The 26,002-nt window shown below is 38.8% G+C and overlaps 1 protein-coding gene across 1 annotated transcript in view; it reads right to left on the bottom strand.

The window, feature by feature from the left end:
• rhea (Talin_middle and talin-RS domain-containing protein rhea) overlaps nucleotides 1-26,002 on the bottom strand; it is a 94,387-nt gene that overhangs the window by 10,384 nt on the left and 58,001 nt on the right. Inside the window, exons 44-60 of the mRNA XM_073081633.1 lie at nucleotides 25,532-25,692; nucleotides 19,887-19,989; nucleotides 19,351-19,481; nucleotides 18,731-18,863; nucleotides 17,883-18,006; nucleotides 17,111-17,275; nucleotides 16,435-16,625; nucleotides 13,424-15,229; nucleotides 10,123-10,239; nucleotides 7,783-7,977; nucleotides 6,896-7,091; nucleotides 6,100-6,230; nucleotides 4,581-4,700; nucleotides 3,805-4,014; nucleotides 2,487-2,665; nucleotides 1,945-2,097; nucleotides 627-953 (exon numbers count right to left, since the gene is read on the bottom strand). Coding sequence (XP_072937734.1) covers nucleotides 627-953; nucleotides 1,945-2,097; nucleotides 2,487-2,665; nucleotides 3,805-4,014; nucleotides 4,581-4,700; nucleotides 6,100-6,230; nucleotides 6,896-7,091; nucleotides 7,783-7,977; nucleotides 10,123-10,239; nucleotides 13,424-15,229; nucleotides 16,435-16,625; nucleotides 17,111-17,275; nucleotides 17,883-18,006; nucleotides 18,731-18,863; nucleotides 19,351-19,481; nucleotides 19,887-19,989; nucleotides 25,532-25,692 — 4,442 coding nt within the window. The remainder of the gene's footprint in view (nucleotides 1-626; nucleotides 954-1,944; nucleotides 2,098-2,486; nucleotides 2,666-3,804; nucleotides 4,015-4,580; nucleotides 4,701-6,099; nucleotides 6,231-6,895; nucleotides 7,092-7,782; nucleotides 7,978-10,122; nucleotides 10,240-13,423; nucleotides 15,230-16,434; nucleotides 16,626-17,110; nucleotides 17,276-17,882; nucleotides 18,007-18,730; nucleotides 18,864-19,350; nucleotides 19,482-19,886; nucleotides 19,990-25,531; nucleotides 25,693-26,002) is intronic.

The following is a 26,002-nucleotide window of genomic DNA, read 5'->3' as shown; positions in this document are numbered from 1 at the left end:
GATATTAAAAAAGATTAAGATTAGAGTGATAGTGTTTTCTTTTGGCGGTCGAAGTTTAGTTTCAAATATAAAAACCAAAATACATACAAAATATATTTTTTGACTCAAAAAATAAAAAAACAAAAACAATTTGTTTTCTACATTTCTTCCGTCAAGAATCGAACATGGAAGCTCATTCATTTCATAAAATAATCAAAATCGATTAATGAAACTAATAACTTTAATATTTTATTGAAAATCAGTTTTATCAAAATCGGTCCAGTAGCTGTCAATTACTTATATCTCTCTTAACACACCCTACATACTCGAACACTTAATTCTGTTACAAGACAGAAAAAGATCCACAAATTCTACTACTTAAGCTAACCTAATCTAACCTAACTCTGTAATAGAATTTATTTTTTTGTTTATAAAAATACTTAAAAATAAAAACCAAACATACATAATATCGTTTTTTACTACTTAGATTAACCTAACTGTAATATTTATTATATAATTAATTTATTATAATTTTATTCATGTATTTATTTTAATATATGTATTGTGAATTTATGTTTGTTCATAAAAGTACTTAAAAATGAAAACTAAACCTCGACCGCCATTTCTAAAGTCGCCAATACACTTACCGAGTGGTGAATCCCTCGTAATTCTGCTTCGGGGACTCCTCTTGAGGTCTGAAGCTGGAGAACGTTGGACTTTGCACTGTATACTGCTTCTCCTCGCGCTGGTGGCCGTTGTGACCCTGGCTTGGGGTCTGGGGTGGTTGTGGGGTGTGTGGGGGCTGGGGGGTGTGGGGGGAGTACGGTCCCGGGCTGGTAGGTTGCTGGTGGTGGCTGGTGTGTTGGCTCATGTGCGTGGTGTTATGGGTGGTATTGTGGGTGGTATTGTGGGTAGTGTAGGTGCTATTCGGGCTGTACGTTGTGTTCGCGAAGCTGCTTGTCGGCGTTTTGAATCTGGGGATGAAGTTACATACATTATTAATTTCCATTATTAATAATCAATCTATCCAATGTTATGCCTATTAAAGATCGACATTAAACAATTTCCATATAACATCAATGGAATAATTTCAATATTTCGTAGGCAAAGTATACAAGTAACTAAGGGACATACAGTCCACCTGAACCTACACCTGAGGACCAAAATATAACGCTCCCTTATTATTAAACACTCTTCAAACCAGAAAACAGCAGCGCTTAGGAGTGGCGGGGCTGCCGCCAGAGGCTAATTACAGAAGGTTCTGCCACCTTCAAACTATGCGTGTCTATAGTCTGATTCATAATTAGGTGTCCAAAATGTAAACAAACAAATGTCACTGTCAAAATTAACAAGAAATAAAAACTTTAACAAACTCAACAAAAAACGAAAACTTTACAATTATTCACAATTTAACAAACGCGCTATGAAAACGATAATATATTCGAGTTCAATTACAATCACGAAAATGAAAAACATCAGCTACGAAACATAAAAATGACGGCACAAGAAATGTTCTGGGTTCCGATTGTGTTACCATTATCACATTTTAATTTTCTACCATAAACCTTGTTTTTTATTATTATTACTTTATGGAACGAAATTGAGGTAATATAAATATTAGAAAATATAAATTGATCTTATTTTTTTTAGATCATTATTTTATTATTGTTGTATTAATTTAATATTTTCAAAAATAAGAAACTACCATTTGAAACGTATTTTCTTGATAGGTCAACACCTTTGTTAACATTTTGGACACCTAATTATGAATTAGACTATATAACATTGCTGTTATTAGGTAGAATTAGATGTGTTACAAGTGCCACCAGAGTCCAACCACAACTTGTTCCACCACCTTGCATATCTTACCTAATATTCGAGACAGTGAGAAAAATATATGAAGACATTTTGGTTCTCAGTACAGTGGTAGAAATGTGTGTAGAGATATTAGTCTCCAGCCCTCACCTTTGATGCGAGGCATCACTCGCATACCCCAGCTGGTCGGTGTCGGTGTCGTCTCCAGAAGTGTCCGCTCGCAGCTTGTACTTGGCTTGCCTGATGGCCGTTAGCCTCCCGCGGGCTTCCTCCAGCTCTTTCTCGATGCGGAGAACCTCGGACCTGGAAGGAGCAATCACTTTATGTTAGTATCTGAGAGATTTAAGGATCCCTCTTCATTACTCACCTTCACTACTCATTTACACCCAAAATACCAGTACTAACGTTAAAATTCCCATACAAACCAGTCGATCTAAATTTGCAGTAGCCTAGAACGAGCCAAATTTCTTATACCTGGTCAGTGCTCATCCCTAACACCCCAATGCACGTAAAATGGAACTTCTACCCTCGACTTTCCCTTACAAACCAGTCAACTCAAACTCGTACTAGCCTTGAAGAACTCTACGTTATATCTCTGGTCATTGCCCATTCCCAGTACCTCATTGCACTTACAACCACCCTTCTACCCCAAACTTTCCCTAACAAACCAGTTGACGTATTCTCGCACTCACCTAGCATCAATCTCCTGCGCGATCCCGCCCACCATGCGCCTGTTCAACACGAGGCTCCTCTCATCGTCACAGTGGATCGCGTCCCGAGCCGCACGGACCAGGTTGTCCGTGGAGCGGATCACCTCAGCGCCGGCGGACTGGAGGCGCCTAGTGGACTCCGATGTCGGGTCAGCTTTCACCTGGAAGTCATATTAGATACATTAATACAGGTTGAAATGACCACAGAGTCAACCCTAGTAATCAAAATCAAATGTTAGTACTACTTTAGCTCTTTTGAAGGTACTACAGAAACAAAAAAAATCATACTTTAATAGATATAGAAAAACTAGACTTTAAATGCGAGATATACAAATTTTGACACACGAGTAGCATTATTTAGTAAACCGATTAAAAGTTATAAAAAAGGTGACACAGTTCTTTGTACCTCGCCTATGTTACATGTATTTCAATTTTAAAATGACAGGGCTTAAAGGATAAGTTGATGCTGAATGCATTTCGTCCCCAGCGGTAGCTACGCATAAATTATCTTAATCAAATTTTAAGGGAGATTGCTCTAAAATGGGTGACAGAAATTATTCGGCTTTTATGCCATGGCGGACGAGAAATTATTTTTTTGCGTTCACACATAACACTCGCAAGACTATACTGCCGTGTTACCGAAAAAAGGCACAACTTCCATTTTTTGGGTAAATTGAGTTATATATATATTCAAAGGCATATTTGGTTATATGTGCCTTTTAAACGTAATATTGCTGTTTTAATGTTAATTTTTTTTTAAGTTAAAAATAAATATGCTAATTATTTAGTATATCCATTAAAATTAAAAAAATATATAACTTTCGTTGTATGCATACTTAATAAACGCAACTTTTAACTTTTACACAATTCAGAAAAAACACTTTAAACGTGTTTTTTTTAACAAAATTCCAAAAAATAAATTAATCTCGATTTTGACAACATTTGCAAAATGTTAGTTGTGCCTTTTGTAATTGCGACGGCAGTATAGTGTTTGTAATCACAGACTTAATCAAGTAGCCACGGTCGTCCACCGTTGCAGTGGCAACTTTTCCCTACATTTTCATATTTCCACGCTCGTTGCGGTCCCGTATCCGCGCGCGGATCCCTGATTTTTTCCTTTCAATCTCGTAGTTATTAGCGATTCAAATATTGACACAAATAAACGTGCCGCCGTCTATTATTACATTTGACTAATGCACTTTCAAGATCAAAAGAAAAAAGAGTTAAAAATTCTTACGATTCCTTTGTACAGAAACTAATTCAATAAATAAAAAAATAATCTGAAAACTGTTCCACTCACCTTACAAGCAACCAGCAGTTGCGCGGTGGACGAAGCCACCTGCCTCGCGCTGGAGATCAGCCTCTCCTCGCTCGCAGCCCCGGCCACCAGGGCGTTGGCAGCTTCCACCAGCGCGTGGGCGGCTGCGGCCACCAGCCTCGCCGCGGAGACCAGACCCTCGGACCACTGGCCGTCGTCGGAGGACGAGCTCGGACGACGGGCCACTTTACCCTGGGGACAGTAGAATTATATATGATATAACACATAATAGTACATATTTAATATTCTTTGTTTTATTTAATTTACAAATGAATTATTCGCTGGGCGAACATATCGTCCCGTAAAATCACAATATAAAACAACCCATTCATCAAAATAATTATTTGTAAAGTCCGCGAAAAACTGCTAGTCCGCTCTGAATATAGAAACGAATCGAGTCGCCATTGCAAATTGTATGACTACACCTGCTCGGAACAACTTCAGAGCGGACTAGCAGTTTGGCGCTGACTATATCACTATGTAAATTTGTATTATATACTAAAAAAAAAGATTTAAATTTGCACACATATAAAATGTTTTCTCCATAGCGAAACACATTCTGAAGCTTTTAAATGTAATGTTGCCGTTTTCATATAAATCAGTCTCGTAACAACTTCAACATTTTTCAATAATCCGTATAGTTTTAGAATACCACCATACTGAAAAATGCACCATTTTTTCGTTAACTTAGTTTAATATACCCACCAACAGGTGGCAGCACCTACCCAATCCTGAAACACTCAAAGTTTCGTACGCACCTGGTCAATGAGTTCCCTCTGCGCGGCCGAAGCAGCCCTGACCAGGGCGGAGGTAGCAGCGATGATGGACTTGGCGGCCTCCAGGATCATCTCGTCGAAGTTCAGGGTCTCGTCTGTTTCCTGGGGACAACGTAACACACATAAGAGTTTACATATGTACGCGTTGTGTGTGACGGAAGACGTCGAAATCGCAAATAGCTGTAACGATGGGGAACCTCAGGGGTTCCGGGCATTCCTATTAAATCGGTGTAAATCAAAAATAATGATAGTTCAAATGATGGGGGGTCCAGTTTCGGATCCCAAACATCTCTGTTTGTTCGTTATATTTTACATTTAAGTTTTTTTTTTTTTTATAATATAGGAGTAGCAGACGAGCATGCAGTCCACCTGATGGTAAGTGGCTACTGCCGCCCATGGACATCTGTAATCAATCCCAGACAGGATTAGATATTACTGTCTGAGGTCGGCCACAGATGCGCCGCTACCCCTGAGGACTAAGCTGGAACGCCTCGGAAAAGTATGTCTCCCTTACCACACGCTTCAAACCGGAACACAGCAGTGCTTAACACTGCTGTTATGAGGTAGAAATACGTATGGCGGTGGTGCCGCCGGAGTCGAACCACAAAGGGTTCTACCACCTTCAGTTATGTCAGTATTGGAATTTAACACTTACTTTGAAGGTGGGATCTCAGATTTGAAGAGTATACAATACAACACACACTAATACACACAAGTATATAAAATGTAATTCGTAATGGTTTCAAAAGTGTGTGAGATTGCTGTAGTATACTTATTAGTACTTGTAAATTATCCAAATTATCCAAATTTTCCATTTATTACCATACATTATACTCTAAATACAACATTATGGACCAATATATCAGTGATACTATCTGAAATCTTCAATTATATATTTCAAATTTCACTAAAATTGGTTCAGCCGTACTCAAGATTAAACCACACACATACATAGTTAAAAAAAATCTTAAAATAATTTCAGTTTGCAAATAACCAATTATTATGCGATTTTTATTATATTCTTCTTCTACGATCTTCTTTCTTCTTCTCTCATTTTCTGCCGATGTCATGGTACACGGTCGATGTGTAATATGTTTGATTCCTGGGTGATTCAGAAAACAACCAAGAATATCAAACATATCTCACCGACGCGCGACACTCTTCTGTTCTCTTCTCTGCTTCTCTTGCAATTCTTCTTTCTTGATTCAGTAGTATTGATTGTGAAACAGTAGCTTTTTGTGTGGTTAAAAGTCGGCCTCGTAATCAGGGGGACCCAGGTTCAAATCTCCGACACGCACCTCGGATTTTTGAAAATACGTATTAGAAATTAGCACTTCCTATATAAATGTACATTAAGTTGTTGTACTGTTTAAATGTACGTTATGCTGGTGTTCAATAAATAAAATAAAATAAAAATGCTTCCTATAACAGTAAAGTAAAACATCGTGAGGTATCCTTCACATGTGAGTTCCAAAAAAAATTGTCAAAGTTGTGTTCTTACCTGGGTTTTAGGTGTGATCCTAGGTCTGAGGGCGTCCAGCTTCCTGGCAGCAGCGTCTATAGACGCTGCGGCACCCAAGAGCTCCTGTTCAGCGATCACCGTTGGGTCGGCGGGGTCCACCCATTCTGAGCCTGAGGGTTGAAACAAGACATTATGTATCTGTTTACTTCTCAAGTTTCTACAAGATATATACGACGGATAATATGAGGACTACATCAATTTATTATGTACTTTTTTCATTGTTTGTGGTTCTCTTTTCTTTCATTATAATACTGTGTTATGTTAATCTTTTTGTAAAATTTATTAGAGGAAACCATCCTTTGTGTTGTATTTATGAAACATTTACCTATGTTAAATAGTGTGATTTTTTTGATTCCCAAAAAGACTAATAAATAGTAGGATCTTTAATTCCACCATTAAACTTTCCCTGATTTTATATTATAGTTATAATAATTTCCCATTGCCACCTCCACTACTCACTACCCCTCCCCCCTTTTATTTTCCAGCAGCGAATGACCTGCGCCTCGTTTCAGCCTTAATAAGCCCCCCTACTCACTAACATTCCTCTTACCTTTCAGAAGTTGAATACCTTGCGCCTAGTTTCAGTCTAAATATCCCCTCTACACACTACCCCTCCCCCCCACTCTCACCATCGAGAACCTGAGAAACCTGGGCCTACTTTCAGCCTAAATACACCCTCCCTCACTAATATCCCTCTTACCCTCCAGCAGCTGAATAACCTGCGCTTACTTTCAAAAACACCCTCCTCCCCAACAACCCCCACTCACCCCCTTACCTTTAAGCAGCTCAGCGGCCGCCAGCATGTCCGCCACAGCTCGCGCGACGTTCCGCGACAGCTCCGGCAGCGTCGATCTTGAAGCTGGCGCTGATAATAGCGCAGTGAGCAACGCCCGATACGCCTCCCCCACCGCTCGCGTCGCCTCCAGCGTGCGAGTGCGGAGCTCCTCGCTCTCCGCCGCTTGCGCTGCACCCTGGACACATACACACACATTTTAGGGGTTTTTTTAATAATATATGGAGTAGCTTGTAAAAAAAACGCTTTCCACGTTCACACAAACTAGAAATCCGTATGTTGTAGGTGCCATAGACACACACAGACAAATACACAAACAGTTAGAACAAGAAAAATAAATCTAAATTCGTCATTTAGATATCTGTCTGGACGGGGATCGAATCCGGTTTCCTCTGCGCGTCTACCAGTATGGTGACTGCTCCGCCACGCGGGTTTTTGTGTAAATAATATAGGAGTAGCATGTAGTTCATTTGATAGTAAGTGACATAGAAGTAGTAAACGAGAATTTAGTCTATCTGACGCTGGCTATTGCTGTCTATTGATCATCATTATGATAATCAGTGCCAGATAAGAGCCTTATCTTAGTTCGGCAACGCATCTATATGCGTTGCTACTTGTAAGGATTAAGCTGAAACGCCTTGGAAAAGTATGTATCCCTTACCACACCCTTCAAACCGGAATACAGCAGCGCTTAACACTGCTGTTATGAGGCAGTGGCAGTGATGTCGCCGGAGTCGAAGTGTTCTACACTCCTCCTATACCAAGCCCTGGCTTGGTATACCACCACATGACCGTATATGGCAGGTTCTACCACTTGATTCCTGTCGACTCCTGGGGTCAGTTGGGCACACCACATGACCGTAGGTTACCTTAGCGGCGACCAGCATATCCACGACGGTCTTGCGGCCGAGGTTGGCGGCGGCGGTGAGCAGGCTCTGCCCCGCGGCGCCGGCCACGCCGCCCGCCGCCACGGCGCGCGCGGTCGCCGCCGTCATCAGCCGCGTGCACCGCACCAGCTCCTCGGGGGACGCGGCCGACTTCGCGGGGCTCGGGGACATCAGCACCTGGCGGGGTCACGTGACATGAACCACTTGGAGATATCTACAGTTAGCGGGTGACGAGACGTTGAGCAATCACGTGATTAGAACCCATGAGGGTATCAAAACTAAGGGGTGATAGGGAGCGATCACGTGACATGAACCACTTGGGGATATCGACAGTTACCAGGTGACGAGATGTTGAGCAATCAGGTGATTTGAATCTATGGGGGTATCAAAACTAAGGGGTAACAAGGCGATGGGTAATCAGAGGGTATCGATATGTAGGGAGTGACGATAATATACAGGGTGAATTTTTAAAACGGGCCTTCAGGGCCAAATCCGAAACTATAAGGATTAGCGAAAAATGCTGAAAGGAGTTACGAGGCCGATTTTGATAAAAACTAAAACTGCATCATTACTTTTTTAAAATAACTTTTTCCCTAGCCGGGAATCGAACGAGTCCATTTTGAAAAAAAATGCACCCTCTATATTATTTCACTATCTGATAGTGTTGCTTATAAGGATCAAAATCTGGAAAGTAATGATAAATGACAAACTAAAGGAAAAGCCTCAATTTTAAGAAAATACATATTTTTTCATATTAATTTGGCAGTTAAGTTCCCGTCATTCATCAATTTAAATATTTCGTGTATTAACATTTTTTTTGGCTCAATGTTTCTAATCATTCGAAATGGACGTTTTGTTTCTCAATAATTTATATTTTTATGTCCGACTTAGCTATGGGCGGAGTTTCGTTTAATACAGATGTAAAGTTGACAATTTGCGAGAATTACTTTTTAGAGTCAAATCCGAGTGATTACTAAAAAAGAGATATAGAAAATCATATTTAACGTTGCAACGAAGTTGTAAACAACAAACAATAAGAATTTACTATTTAATCAGTTATCTATTTTCACTAAAAAATAAATCCTAACAACGGCGGTAACTTATTTGCCAAACTATTACTTTCTCATACTAAGCCGTATGTCATAGTCATAACATCGAATAATTAGTTAATTAACCAACAAATTATTCAATGGTATGACTTATGTATGTTCTAAAGAATTATACATAAATCATTTGTTATGTATAATCCTTAAGGATTGGTATGCCAATGTATGGAAAAATACGTATTTTCTTCAAAATTTTCCTTTTCCTTTAATTTGTCACATAATATTACTTCCCAGAATTTGATCCTTATAAGCGACACTATCAGACAGTGGAATAATATAGAGGTGTCATTTTTTTCAAAATGAACTCGTTCGATTCCCGGCTAAGGAAAAAAATATTTTAAAAAACTAATGATGCAGTTTTAGTTTTTATCAAAATCGGCCTCGTAACTCCTTTCAGCATCTTTCGCTAATCCTTATAGTTTCGGATTTGGCCCTGAAGGCCCGTTTTAAAAATTCACCCTGTATATTGAGTCAAGTTAGTTGAATCCGTGGGGGTATCGACACTTAGGGGTGACGAGACGTTGAGCAACCAGAAAACATGAATCCCATGGGGGTATTGACATCTGGAGGGTGACGAGACATAGAGCAATTAGGTGACATGAATCCCATGGAGGTATCGACAATTAGCGGGTGACGAGATATTGAGCAATCAGGTGACTTGAATCCGTGGGGGTATCGACACTTAGGGTGACGAGACGTTGAGCAATCAGGTGACATGAATCCATGGGGGGTATCGACACTTAGGGGTGACGAGAGGTTGAACCATCAGGAGACATGAATCCATGGGGGTATCGATATCTAGACATTTGAGTCAAATCTCAATAGGTGTTTCAATTGACAAATTAAATCAACATAAAAATAAGAATCCAGTTGAGCAACTTAAAGGTAATCTGGATTGAAATCGATAAGTTATATTAAAATAGAAGATCAATTGAAATAAATACGTAAAATATAGATGACAATACATGATTTGGATTAAGATAAATTTAAACAGGTAGGTTGCAGCTATCCAGATGAGTAAGAGAATAAATCCAAATGAATAACTTGAGTGACGTAGCAAGGAATCCAAATGGTTAACATAAATGTAGATGGATAAAAAACTGTAATGGATAAAAAAGCCAGTTTCAAAATAAGATCTATCTAAATACAAAAGGGCATTACGTAATTATTATTAAAATTGTCCGAAATTATTTTATATATAAAAAAAAAATCATACCTCGATCTCCTGCGAAATGGCCTCAATGGTTGACTCGAGGGCCCTGGTGCCCCTCGTGTGCTCGTCCTCCACCGCCTTGACCGTCTTCAGCAGTGACGTCACGTTGGTCACCATCACCTGCAACCGACACACTTATAACACCACTACATTTCATATATGTGATAGTGGCTCCTTTCATACTAGCGATTTTGGAGGTGACAATGTATTTTTTTGTATATTTTTTTCGGTTGTTCTCATAAATCGATAGTGTGAAAGGATTGCCGTTAACGCCTGTTTTTAATAAACGATCTATTCATTTTTTAACAAAAATCTAAAATTGAGGTTTTTTACAAAGAAATTGTCCAATCAATCTTTGGTAGACAAAACAATGGATAGATCAATTATTAATAAAAGGCGAAAGTGATCGTTGATAAAACGCAATGATTTGTTTCATATTTACATACTTAAAGTTACATTTGCTACACAAAAGAACTAAAGGAAACTAAAGTTTAGTCAACACAAAAACTACACACGCACAATACTTTATCTACCCCTAATAATCCTGAAATATTACATTAAAAATATTTCGTAATACCAATTATGGACTTATTTAAATAAAATTTGCAATTTCGTACTAAAATTCATTCTTGAATTTCAACGCATACAAGACGTATCAACAAAGACTTGCATGTTCGTATTTCACACATAGATTAATTAATTTGTAACTATGTATATTCACGTTATGTATATACATTATACATATAGTAGCATATAGTATTTTATAAACTTAGACAAATAATCCCTGAAGATTATTAATTTGATAATCTTGAGGGATAATACAATTTTTATGGATTTGAAACCTATTTATGAATGTATTTTTTTTCTAACATTTGCCAATAAACCTTTGCGTTTTATCACTATGATGACGCCCTCAAGAGCCCAAAATATGACGTGATGATCGCTCAAGGCTTTCAAATTGTCACGAACAAAGCTTTGGGTTACCGACTGCATTATAAAAACGAATTTTGCCAAGCCACTGTGTCGTGGGTGAAGCTAAAACCAATTATTCGCTGCCGACCGATAGATGGCGCTTAACAACGGTGCTATTTAATGACAGATTAAAAATACTCCAATTAGGTTTAAAAAAATCCAGCAAAAGCTCATGCGGTAGCGGAAAACCCAGAAGCTTTCAACCATAGATAAAAAAATAATTAAAAATAATAAAAAACAAAACTTTGACATAGATAATAAATTGAAAAATCGTATACACAGATAATAAATAGCTCGTAGTGTCAATATTGGACTTTGAAAGCTCGTTGTGAAATGAAAGCTTGTGGCTTTAAACGTTAAACACTCGATGGTGATGACTGGCATCGTGATTTGATGGTGAAATGTGTTTAGTGTGGAACGGATTGACCATTAAACCGTGAGGCCGTGGGGTGGTGGAGAGCCCAGTCCCTCCTGAAGACCCGTGCTTAATGATGGAAAGTTTGTGGTTGGTGATTTTTGGGTCATCGTCAAACTTATTTGGAGGCATTTCTAATATGCAACGAAGTTACAGGAGGTCAAAAATGGGCCGAATTGCTTGGAGAAAAGAATGCTACGGCCGTGCCGCTTTTTTTTGCTCGACTTGGCGGAGGCACTGCCGTGCCTCCAGATATAACAATATTTCAATAAATCATGAAAAACAGTATTAAATGCATATTTTTGAACAATTAATGGTTTACGTAGGTATGCTGCTCATTGCGAGTGTTAGGGTAAAAAATATTTTTTTTTAGGATTTGTTCCGATTTTATAACATTAAAATAATGAAATTGGCAGAAGAAAACGTTGTTCACAGACACCTATTTTTTTAAAGATATTTATAATTGTAATTTTATAATTACAATTATAAATATAATTATAATTTTGATGTATTTTTCAAATTCTTCGCAATTCGTCAGCCTGTCAGTCAATATATAAATATATAGGCTGCTGTGTTTCAACTACAAAAAAAAATAACATTTAAAAGCGTCTTTTTTGTAGACTTCCTTAAAGATAAATATTGATTATTTGCAATATAACTTCAAAACAAATTTAAATGTAAGTTTTCCAGCACATGTTCGTATGTAGTACTCGAATGTCTCATTCTTTGTCACGCCTTACGTAACATGATGGATTTTAACATATGAGGTGTCGTTTGAATCGTCTAAATTATGTAACATCGCCTACATATTAATCGAGTTTCTCTTCTTATAATGTTTCTCTAGTTACTCAATCTAAGTGAAATGTACCATTTGACGATACCCATGAGATGGTAGGATAAAGGATAAAGGATAAAGGTCATGCCACACTGGCTGACATACAACAAACTAAACACATTTCTGACGGCGTCGTGAGTAGAGCTGAAATGATTGAAGAGATAGATGGAGTGGTGGCTAAAGGTGCAGGTTCACAACAATTGAAACTAAAAATAATATAATTAACTACGAAATTCTAGTGTTACTTTGTTTATTCGCTTAACTTTCAAGTCTCAACTACATAACCCTGTCATGAAATATTGTACACACGTTTTCAGGTGTTTAGAAAAGGACATAGGGTACGTTTTATCCAGATTAAGTACTGTTCCTGAGGTATACATATAACCTATGAATACGAGCGAAGTCCCGGATGAAAGCTAGTTTGGAATTTTTAATATTAATCTGTGACATCACTAGTTATAAATGTGTGTCATGATGACATATGGACTGTAATCTCTAATCTCTAATATTATTTTATAAAAATCAATTTGTCTGAGTGAACGAATGAATCGATCTTCATGAAATTAGTTCATGTTCTTCGTTTTGGCGATGAATACAAATGTATTTATTTGACGCCAAAAATTGTACGTATGCCGAGACATAAAAACATATTAGGATCTATATTATAGATGGCGCTACCTATCCACATTTTGAAATAAAGATATGAATTTAAACCACAATCGTTCAATTTTCAGTATTCTTCAGATTATTTTAATTTCGTTAGCTTTTCAGTCTCTTACTGCTTTATCAAAATAGTACAAATTCAAATTGATCAAATGACAAAATAATATTTTCAACGACACACATATTATTTTACAAATTGTAAAATAATTTGAAACCTAATTCAAAATTTCATTAACAAGAATTGGAATATAGCCATCAGATTTTTTTTTTGAAATTGCACCCAATGTAAAGATTGAACCCTGCACCTTTAGCCTCAACGTAATGCGACGACAACGACACCATGACCAAACACCAGCCGAAGCTCGAACACAACATGCTGTCACGCTCCAACGTGACCGTGACCTCCATTAGAACCTGACCGAGTCATCCTCGTGTCGGCTGACGTCCTCGCTCTCACGGAACCGGCTGTTGTCCACCTCGTCCAGCATCCTCAGCTGTTCCTCCATCCGGCTGGTTGGTCGAGAGCGTCTGACTCTATACTCCACGTGGCTCAGGTCTGACCGGTCAGCTGTATTATTAAGTATCGCTTCGTAAACATTCCACCAGTTGTCGATAGTACCGAATTGTCGTTCCCGACTTTTTAGGATATCCTCGTAAATCGACCACCAATTATTAGCGTAGTACTCTAGCGGATAGGTTCGAGTTAGGTCGTGTATTTCTAGACTATTTCTAGATTCTTTATTTCTGTTTCCGTTTAAGGTTGAGTAATTGTTTCTGTAATCTTTAGAGCTAATGTTAAATACGACGTTTCTGTTATAAGACGGTGGTGCAGACCGTTCTCTGGGCAAGTTATTTATAGGAACTATATTTTCTTTTTGATCGCTTTTGTATTTCCTTATGATCTCCTTATAATACTTTTCTAAGAGACACAACTCTTCGTAAGTGTACTTTGAAATATCTATCCTACTGTACACGTCTATTATATCTTGTATATGTACAACCTTTTTACGTTTCCCTTCAACGTGAATGTTAGAAAGGGCTTTCAACTTTTCTATTAAGGGATCGAAGCCCTTATAAATGAAGTCCTTTTTGGCAAATTCAATCAATTTCAAAACCATATCTTCGTATTTTTTGTCGTACTCCAAATCTTTTTTAACCGCTTTCGATTTATCAACCTCCTCTATAAACGTTTCTAGCGTCTCTTTCTCTCTTTCGTATTTCGTTATCTCTGTCTTTATCTCTCCTAAGACTAACTCGTGGCCACTGAATCTTTCTAATTCTCTTCTGGTCTCCTCCATTTTCTCTAAGTTTCTTTTAGCTAAGGCCTTCCACCACTCAGTGTCATCTTTGAACATTTTCCAAAATTCCTTAACACTCGCCGTCTCTGGTTTTACTACAACTTCAGATCTGTCTGTCTCCTTCTGTTCCGGAGTTAAAGCTTTTGTATCTCCATCCTTGTCTTTCACGTCTGGAGTGAGTGTTTTCTCTCTTTCTACTTGAGGAGTGACAGGTGATTTTAGAGGCTCAACTGATGTTTTTTCAGGACTTTTAACATCTAAATTGATAACTAAATTCACTGGTTTCACTTTCTTTACTTTGAATACTGGGTTTTTCAATTTCATTTTATCCGATTTACTCTTTTTTGTAGTCAATATTGTAGTTTCTGTTGTTTGTGTGACCATTTTGTTAGTGACCAGTGGGTCTTCATAATCCAAGTCCTCGATAACTTGTGATAACCTCTTCATTTCGTTATCCAGATCTGAATTAGCTTGTATTCGTTTAATTACGTTTCGTTTACGTTTATTCTCGGCTTTCTCAAACAGATCTACACAGAGATCTACTAGCTTCTTCACCTCACCTAAGAATATATTCTCACCGTATTTTAAAACACGCCAATCCATATCAAACAAGCTATTTTTCGCTGCGATATTATACCTTACGTTAACCTCATCGTCTTTTTCAGGTCTTTCAGGTATTTCATTCATAAACCGTTCTATATACGCTATCATTTCCTCGCAATTATCATGAAATATCGACGGAGAGACATCATCATCTTGGCTTGAATAGTCTAGGAGCTTCACTAGCTCCTCTTCCTGGTCTGATTGGTTCAAATCCGTCTCTGAATCACAAGAGTTATAATCTCTCAGGTTAGTGGACCTTCGTTTGTGGCGAGGGAACGTGTTCCTGAGGGGGAGACTCCACCGCTTGCTCGTGTCCGACAGCCGCTATGACAAAATCTGACGATTAGTCGCCCGACAAGTCCAATATTGACAACGAGTTTGACAGACAATAGACAACAGGACATAGACAATGAAAAGTAATGGCAAAATAAATAAATTGCTTCATTATTAAAAGAAAATCTATGTTCTGAAATAAAATAATATTGAGTCATAATTAAAATATAATAACAGGTTTTTTGAGATTTGAAATGAATAAATTTTGAAAAAAAAAAGAAAATCAAACTGTCTAAAAAATATTATGTTAGTAAAATTTTGATTATATACAGTTTAAAGCCAATTTGGTTAAAATATTATTTACTGATCTCCCAAACTATGTACAATTTCGAAAGTTTATTAAATTTTGAAAAACACCTTCAAACAATCATACTGGGTATCTCTGTGTCTCAATTTTTCGAGATTTCGAAATAATAAATATATTCGGTCAATTTTAATTAAAGTTCTATGTTATGTAGTTTTGAAGATTTCACTGATTATCTTTCCCAGGGTATAATACCATAAAAAAATGTCGTAATAACAAAGAGGATTTTATCGATTTGAAATCATCTTAAAATAACAATACCACAATCATTAGGGTACATAATAAATGATAAATTCACTCTTATTTCAGTTTTTATATATCTAGAACCTTATACAAAATTACTAGCGACATCTACACATAGATCATGGTACCAATATCGACATTTACAGACACAAAACCCCAACATATATTCCCACAACTTTCACAACACTAGCGCCCTTGTCCCCCCTTCACTAGCATCAACCACCATAACCCACCACATTTACCCCCTTCCCTATTCGCGCCATCTATCTCCTTGCTAGCGCTATCTCTATCGCTATCTTCCTAAATAATCTACTTTCTTTACCAGCCATTTACCCCTACCCTTTCCGATTCACGCCATCTATCCCCCCTTACTAACCTCTACCTCCTTATTACCACCATCTATCCTCTTTACCAGAGCCATTTACCCCCTATTCTCTATTCGCGCTATCTATCCCCCTTACTGGCCTCTCCCCTCTATTAGCATAATCTATCCCCTTACTAACGCCATGTATACCTCTCAACCTAGCGCCATTTACCTCCCTACCTAACGTCATCTCCCCCCTCCATTAGCACCATCTACTTCCTTCACAAACACAATCTACCCTCTTTACTTTACTCCCCCCCCTTTCCCTACCCCCCACCCCCTTACCTTAGCAGCATGCTTCAACCTCTGCATATCGGGATGGGCGACATGTTTGCCACTAGCCGCGGCCGTAGCAGCGGCGAGGTCCCGTAGGGCTGCGGCGGCGTCTCGGGCCGCATTGAGAATGAGTACCTGGGGCTCCGCCCCGCCCCCACCAAGCGAGAGGGCGCCTTGTTTCACCACCTCGCACAGTTGCACTGTGGAGAGATGGCGAGTTATTAGCTTCTATCTACGTCCTTCATAAATATAGTTGGAGTTTGTTATACGTGGAAATAAGTTATCTATCGGCACTTATTGAGAGTAATGGTTTACTGTTACTTGCAATTAAGTTAAGATCATTCCAAATAGCTGGTATAAGCGTCACACCGATTTCTAACTAATATTAGCAATTTTAAGTGCTGTTGTGTCGAGTTTTAAGGGAGATCTATCCGAGGCGTTCCAATTTAGTCCTCAGGGATAGCATCTTCTGGCCGAACTCAGTTAGAAATCCAATCTTATTTGGGGTTGACTACAGACGTCCACAAGCGGCAGTAATCGTCGTAATCACTTACGAAGTGCACTGCATAGGTTACTACTTCAACGGTATAAAAGAAAATCCCCATTTGCAGCGCCATTTATCCAGTCTCACTGACATCCAAGACCACCTGAAGCCAAGATCCTTCCTTGCCAACCACCCACTCACCGATAGTGTTAACGGCCTGATGTGCAGCGGCTGCCAGTTGGTCCTGCGAGCCGGCAGCTCCTCCCACCAACGTCTTGGTGTCCTCCACCAGCGCCTTCGCGGTCTTCAGGATACCCTCGCGGTGCAGCGAGAACGTGTCGCCCTCCTTGTCCGAGTGTAGTGTGCCTGGATAGGTCGAAATATGATAAATTATATATTTTTCAGGTATATGGAAGTAATGTAAGAAATTGAGACTACATAGAAATTATATCTTCCATTAAAATCTATTTAAAATAATATTTCTAGGTACATTACATGTAAGTTACGTCATGAAGCTTTGGAAATTTTGATTAAAAACCATCAGGTTAATATTTTCTAGGCTAAATATAAAGCTAGGAGTATGTGCTTTAAAACAGGATTCTACTAGTAACTCGTGAGTATCACGAATCAACAAACAGCTAGATATCTAGTTAACCGGAAATCAAACCCAAAACATTACATATAAGACCCATTTTCCACATACATATTGTTATATGATTTATTTTGCCCCCTTTTTTTTAATTGTTTTCATCTGTCCCAACTTACAAACATCTTTACGACTTACATTCGCAGATAGATAATAACCTATTTTTTGCTCCAAAAATATAGTATACCCAATATCTAGTATACCTGTAACTTTTATCTACAGCGAAATCTTTCAAAATACTGAATATCATTAGACACCTAATTACACGGAACTCAAACCGGAACCTCCCTACCCACCAGCAGTCACTATCACTGAGTGGCAACTCACCAGCGCTCGCGAACAGTATGGTGGTGTCGAGGTCCCCGATGATGGTGGCGATGGTGGCCGCCGCGTCGATACACGCCTGAGTACCCCGAGAGCCCGCCTGGAGCGCGCTCAGCACCGACACCACCTGGGGACACGTAGTGTAACACATAATACTCAGAAGAAAGAAAGAAAGAAAAAAATGTGAGCCGTCACGGGACGCCTGGCAGATGTGAAACATCGACATTATTTTGTAAAAGTAATATGCGGAAAAGAACATAGTGTGATAGGAACTAAATATGTCATGTCATAATGATAAAATAAAATATTACGATTTTTTTCCAGATAACGATGACTATTTATTGAATTCGTCGCCACGGCATGCGTCGCCACGCCAGAAATCGGTTTTACGTGCGGCTATAGATGTTTCACATCAAAAGCGTCACATCAAAAGCGGGTGTAACACATAATAGGAAGAAAAAAAAGAAAGGTCGTTTAATATATTGAGTGATAAGATGTTGTTTTTGAAAGAATTGATGTTAAGTCACTGCCGCATACGGATATCTGCTATCAACCCCAGATAAGATTAGATTCCTACTTGAGGGCGGCCACAGATGCGCCGCTACCTTTATAGACAAAGCAGGAACGCGTCTAAAAATATGTCTCCCTTACCACACCCTTTAAACCAGAACACAGCAGCGCTTAACACTGCTGTTATTAGCCAAATAGTAATTGCGGTGGTTCCATTGGTTGCTGTGGTGATGCTTCCAGATTTACACCACAGCGGGTTCTACCACCCCGCCCAGCCCCAGCCAGCAGTAGACGCCCGCCCAGCTCCAACACCGCCCCGCCCAGCCATGTATACCACCCACCTTCTCGTTGACCCTCCTGCCCGCCTCGGCCACGGCGCGCTGGTTCTGCGCGATGGCGGACAGCCGGCAGTGGCCGCCCGCCCTCACCAGCTCCGACACCGCCTCGCCCAGCTCCACCGCCGCCAGACGGATCCTGGACCAAACACAGCCGTTATTAATAATCTATCCAATGCTTTGACAACTTCTTATATGAAAGAAAGAAAGAAACATTTTATTCGGGTAATTGCAACACACATGAAATAATAGAGAGATACAAAATAAATCTATAAAAGAGTAGCAGACGAGCATGCAGTCCACCTGATGGTAAGTGACTACTGGCCCCTAACCCGCTTCTAAGGGGTAACGGGGCATCTGTAGCTAAGGATTAAGCTGGAACGCCTCGGATAATTATATCTTCCTCACATGAAAAGAACAAATGTGTCATAGAATTATTCGCTTGTAATTCGGTGACCTCTTTTTTTTTTTTGCTGACTTATACACATTTCATAGATTGTTTGGTTCTGACAACTGTTTTTTGTACCAACTATGTTTGCGCCTGTATGTAGCGACTGTCCCTTCCACCCCCCTTAGGTCGTTAGAGGTCCCTGTGTCCCTCTGAGCCAGCGTGTCCCAGTACCCACCTGTTAGCGATGTCCGCGTGCGGCGTGGTGGCGGAGGCGCCGAGGCTGTCGGCGGCGAGGCGCTCGTACTGTCCGCACATCTCGTTGCCGACCTCCACCAGCTTCGACGGTTCCGTTGCTGACTTCGCTGTCTGGGGGTGGAATGGAATGTGTTAAAACAATTTTAGGTAAGAGCTGGAGCTTACCTCGACCAACAAATAAGTTTAGCAATACAACTAGGAAATGCTGCTAGTGTCTTTTACAAATTTACTTTTAAATTATAATATAGTGGTTTCTCGCTGCTATTATACACAGAATTGGATTCGATGATGGTGCCGCAACCGAACTACTAACATATATCAATCATAGAGTAAAAAATAAGTTTAAATAATTATCAATTAAATAGAACAATTAGTGTTCCAAAATTTTATCAAGCATATGATGAATTCAAATATTGTCTTACATACTCAATACAGACATATAACCTTAAGCATGTATCACTAAACGTGTAACATGTAGTTTTACTGATTTTATTGAAAATATATAAATAAACTTACCATGTCAGTAGCAAGTTTGGCGATCTCCTTAGCGGTGCCGACCATGCGAGTCTGGTAGTCCACGTACGAGTCGGTCTCGTCGTACGAGCCGATCAGCGACATCCTACGACAAATAGATATCATTCAAACATTTATTTTTTTCATTTATTCATTAATTTAACTATTAAGAGTTTGTTTCTTTTTGCACGACTCATGATGCGAAGCATCAGAGAGTGTTTTACGATCGAAAATTTTTTTTCGCTTCATTTTGGCGGCTATTTTTATTATTATAGCCTTGATAGTTCACGGAATCAAGATATCTTGCATACTATTGTCGAGATAATTTAATGGAGATTAATTCCATACTTTTTAAAAATTGATTTACTGCAATAGAATTGGAAAAAAACACCAAAATAGGTCAAAAAATTTTCCTGTCCGTCATGTGTGAAACCTGAAAACACTGTAACTTGTGAAAAAATCCATCATTTGAGTTAATTTTTTTTTAAAAAAATTCTAATCGATGATTGTAGGTCACTGAATGCGAATGATTAATTAATTCAGTGTCGTTTAATTGCAATTAATAAAAAACGAAAACTACAAGACTGTATATCTATAGATATTATGTACATTTATTCCACCAGGGGCGCTTGTGCAGTACCTTCTTCCTACTACAGCTGTTTTTTCGGCAATTAATTTTGAACGACTTACGTTTTTTTTTTTATATTTCATAATTAAATGAGCATTATGAGTCGTGCACTTTTGGATTTTCCAAACTTTTTTGTTTGTCACACTTTCCTCACTTTGTTTACCATGGTGTCCAGAAAGGTACCTTTTGTAGCAAAAAAAGTACCATTCCCAAGGCATAAATAAAAACGTCTGATGGCGACTAAAAGCCTGTTATTAATATATTTACGTATTTTTGTATTTATTCTCTATTGTACATAAGTAGTTTCAAAGAGATTTTTTTTAATTGACCTACGCCAAGAAACCCTGATAGCGAATTTGCGGCAGATGTTACAAATATAAAACAAAAATAGTTCACACCTCATGTAATCTTTAACTGTTAAAGTGATAATTAATTTCTAATAACCACATTATTTCCAATCATCAAAGGCGGCACCGTTCGTGTTATAAATTTTCACCAGAACCTTGATATTCTATCTATTTTATTGCTTGTAAAATCCTCTACTTTCGCGTTAGATACCATCAAAATCAATTCATTCCTTAGCAAGATGAAGTCTCCCAAACATAGCACGTAAACAAAATACATTAATATTTTTAGCAACAAACAAAGTCTCGAAAAAAATGTTCTATTTAAAACAGAAACAGACTCTTCGATACACTTGAAATATATAGACATATCAACAAAAAAATACACACAGCTTCTTCATATCGGCTTAAACTCCAAAACACACACTTCACAAATCCAAAAATTTTCAAAATGCGAACGCACGCGTGCCCGTTACACGCACAGCCATACAACTGAGTCATTTTCAACATATTATCGATATAGTATATAATTATTACATTAACACCGCGAATAGATGAAAACTTTATTTATAACGTATAAGATTGGGACTTTCGATTATAATTATTATGAGAGTGAAATCTATAACGGTATATTGTGTTAAGAAGAGATAGTCTAGTAGTTACAACGCTGCGTCTAAGTCAGGAGGTCCGAGGTTCAAATCCCAGGCTCATTTTTGATTTTACAATATTATTTGAGTACAAGAAATTCAGAATTCATTATCACTTGTTTAAACGGCGAAGGAAAATATCGTGAAGAAACCTATCTGAGAGATTAAACGTTCTTAAAGGTATGTGAAGTCTACCAATTCACACTTGGCTAGCGCGGTAGACTATGGTCTAACAGCTTTCAATCAAACAGGAAACCCGTGCCCAGCAGTGGGATAGTAATAGTTGACGAAGCGATTTATAAAAAAGTAGCTTTTTCCCGCAGTTTTTCTCGCGGTCATAGTTTTTTGTCTATCTCTCGGAAACGTCATCTTTTTCGGCATAAAAGGTACCCTATGTCCTTTTCTGAACACCTGACAACGTGTGTACAAAATTACATGACAATCGGTTATGTTGTTTAGGCGTGGAAGTGTAACAAACAAACAAACATACATTAGCATTTACTCGTATAATTATAGTTACGGTCATAATTTATTGTAGTTTTTTTTTATAATATAAGGATAGCAGACGAGCATGCAGTCCACCTGATGGTAAGTGGCTACTGCCGCCCATGGACATCTGTAATGAACCGCAGATAGGATTAGATATTCCTACCTGAGGTCGGGCACAGATGCGCCGCTACCCCTGAGGACTAAGCTGGAACGCCTCGGAAAAGTCTGTCTCCCTTACCACACCCTTCAAACCGGAACACAGCAGCGCCTAACACTGCTGTTATGAGGTAGAAATAGGTGTGGCGGTGGTGCCGCCGGAGTCGAACCACAAAGGGTTCTACCACCTTCAAATTCATTTATTGTAGTTATTATGAGACTAAAACCAATTATAACATATCTTAGTTTATAAAGTCTAAACATAGACATTAACAAACTTGAGTGTTTAAGAGTAGGTCATGGCTGTTTCAATCAGGAAATGATCGCTTTCAAACAATAACATTTGTTTTATCGTTTGTTTGTTTGTTTTTCACTTATTTCTGTTTAGTTACTGTTGTGTAGTGACGTTGTGTTCTGTTAAAGGGTGTGGTAGGGCAGGTTTATGGGAGTAAGGTGTTCTAAAGGCCTATGTCATATAGCATCAGGTAGCAACTGGATGGGTGACCGCCAGTGTCAAGAAATTGGAACCGCTAGGACACTCTCCTTACTATTCCAACAGAGATTGGTGTAGGTAATTTTAACTATCCACTTTTAAGGGAGATATACTTTTCCGAGACATTCCAGCTTGGTCCTTAGGGATAGCGGCGCATCTGTGGCTAACCTCGGGTAGGAGTATCTAATCCTATCTGGTGTTGATTGCAGATGTCTGTGTGCGGCAGTAGGCTATATTATATTTTAAAAAAACATATATACATAATACACACGCGCTTTTTACGGACTTCAAAGAAGAGCCACTATTTTGGATTATATGTTTTTTAATTATTTTTTTATTTTGTAACTCAATTTTATTTTTTTTCAAAATAGTCTCCTAATTGTTTCCGTATCAAAACTCAAAGCAAATCAGTATAAATCCATCACTCGTATGTCTCGGCGAGTCGTCGGCGAGCAATAAATCTATATTAGAAGCCAATATTCCCGTGCGCTTGTCTCATCGCTGGCGACGCGCCAACGTGTAGCAAAACTTCTCCGTATCCGTTTGTTTTGGTGGTGTATCCGGCTTTTAGAAAGGATATTATAATATAGGAGTAGCAGACGAGCATGCAGTCCAGCTGATGGTAAGCTACTGCCGTATGGACATCTGTAATGAACCTCAGATAAAATTTCCAAAGGTACGTCACAGATGTGTCCCTACTCCTGAGGACTAAGCTGGAACGCCTCGGGTACGTATGTCTCCAATACCACACTCTTCAAACCAGAACACAGCAGCGCTTAACACTGCTGTCATAACAGAAATAGGTGTGGCGGTAGTGCCGCTGGAGTCGAACCACAAAGGTTTCTACCACCTTCAAAAAAAAAAGTTGTAGGAAATAACAAATTGATTTAAATGACAATCTTAGCTACTTGGGAGTCCAAAATCATTGACATACTAAAGATCTTTTTTTTTTCAAAATCTACAGGGCAGTCTCTAACTTTTCTCATAATGAAAAGGGGGGCTCTAGAATAGTCAATGTTATTTGTCGGCAAACAAACAAAACAGGGCCTCTTCTTTGAAGAATTTCCCTTTTATCAAAGGGAGTTGGATACCCCATTAACTAAACGTATATATGCTCATATTGCCACAAAAGTACAAAGTTCGATACCATTCACTCAAAACACAGAAAGGTTCAATCACTTATAACACATACACGATATACTCTTCAATTACATATATATATATATATATATATACAAACGGCACTGCGTCCGTCTATAAATACATTCCCAGCTGACTAACCGCTCGGTTAAGGCCAACCGAATTATTTATATGCATTCTTCAACGCTATCTATCGTCATATCCAATGTTATATGTTAATTATAGTATATAGAGATAGATTGGGCGTCAATACTTTTATTTTTATATATATAGATAATTTATTTATTGTCATTGCGTCATATTTTTGTATATTATTAAAGTTTATGTCATGTCTGTTTTGAGAAGGGACTCAAATGGAAGCAAATGTGCTGTATCTATTTTGTAGTATACTTTTTTAATCTACAATACAGAATTGAATAATAATATAATTAACGAAAATTATTTTAAAATATTGTCTTTTAAATCATTATCAACCCATTACTCTCCCACTGCTGGGCACGGGTCTCTTTTTAGAATGAGAAGGATTAGACCATAGTTCACCGTGCTGCTCAAGTGAGAATTGGTAGACTTCACATACTTTTGAGAACTTTTATTTTAAGTACTCTCAGGTATGCAGGTTTCCTCACGATATTTTCCTTCACCGTTTCAAGCAAGTGATAATTAAATTGTAATACGCACATAACTATGTAACAATCAGAGGTATGCCTGGGATTTGAACCTCGGACCCCTCGATCAAGAGGCCGCGTTTCTTAATCACTAGGCTATCCTTCTCATTCTGAGAGGAGACCCGTGCCCAGCAATGGAACAGTAATGGATTGATGATGATTAGTAAACTTGTCTTTGTGTATCCCTCGTCCTCACAACGAAATAAATTCTAGAATGGGACTGTAATATCAAATCGGAAATCTCAAAACAATACTAAAACAGCACATTAAACAAACACTTCAGTTCAAATTTAAATACATCGAGTGGATCAGTGATGGTTAATTGAATGAAATTATTTATACATCGGCAATGCGCGTCACTTTATTGTATTGCCTTTTGTGTTATAGAAATAGTTATTAAGGAATTTGGGGATAAATGAGCGTGTAGTAGTGAAGTAAGAAGTACGAGTAGTTGAAGGTGGTAGAATCTTCTGTGGTTTGACTCCATGGTATCAGAATAGTTGATGGTGGTAGAACCTTCTGTGGTTTAACTCCGTGGTATCCCATCAGTTAAATCCCAGTACCCATTTGTGTTTAGTGAACCTGGCCAGCGTGCGAGCCAGCAAGTCCAGCAGTGGGCCCACCTTCATACTGTACGTGACGGTGGTACCAAGGCACATTGTACTTATGACGTTATGCCAGTATATGTGTGTGTGAGTGAATATGTTGTTACTGTGAAAATCGATGTTACGCATGCTTCGTGAGTTTAGCAAGCACATACGAGCGATATCGGATCGTTTATCGTTTCGCTCGAGGCCTAGTATACCATCGCACCGAGCCGCTTCAGTGCCGCGACAGTGGTACCTGTGCTCGGTGAGGTGGGCCAGCATGGGTGGGCCGCACCAGTGTGTGTATGTATGTGGGTGTAAAGTTTCGTATATGAACATGTTCTTACAATAGCAAGTCGATGTGTGTGTGTTTGTGTGTGTGTGCACGAGCGACGTTTACGCTTCTGCCTCCCTCGGTCGAAACCTTTAACACACCAGCGTATCACACAACCTACCCATCAGTATCTTTCGTAGAAGCTATATCAGGGTCACCACTCACCTGTGCTCGGTGAGTCTAGCCAGCGCCCGGGCCAGCGAGTCCAGCAGCGGCCCCACGGCGCCCCGCGCCGCGCTCAGCTCCCGCACGCGCGCGGCCAGCTCGCTGAGCGCCGCGTGCGCGAGAGACATCTGCGCGTCCACCTCCGCGTGTGCGCTCGCCGCCTGTGTGCACAGACACACGAACATGTACAAGTATTTTGCATACAAAAAAAATACGAACATAAATTATACATACAAAATAATTGTTTTGTCATTTTGAAACTTGAATATAAAGATAGACATTCATACGCACATACGAATTGTATTAAGATTTTTTTTTATTATGCTTCTTTTGACACGTTATGACAAAAGTTACGCACACAGAATTACAATCGATTAAGTTAGTATCCAATTACTTAAATCATGTATGTCAGCGAACTTTCAACATTTCTTAATAAAAGACGTTAAAGTTGCACAATTGAATAAGGATTGA

Source organism: Epargyreus clarus, unplaced genomic scaffold (genome assembly GCF_041222505.1).
Source record: "Epargyreus clarus isolate Ecla_fem2 unplaced genomic scaffold, WU_Ecla_fem_2.2 ptg000016l, whole genome shotgun sequence".
NCBI lineage: Eukaryota > Metazoa > Arthropoda > Insecta > Lepidoptera > Hesperiidae > Epargyreus > Epargyreus clarus.
This window is presented reverse-complemented; position numbering and strand designations above follow the sequence as displayed.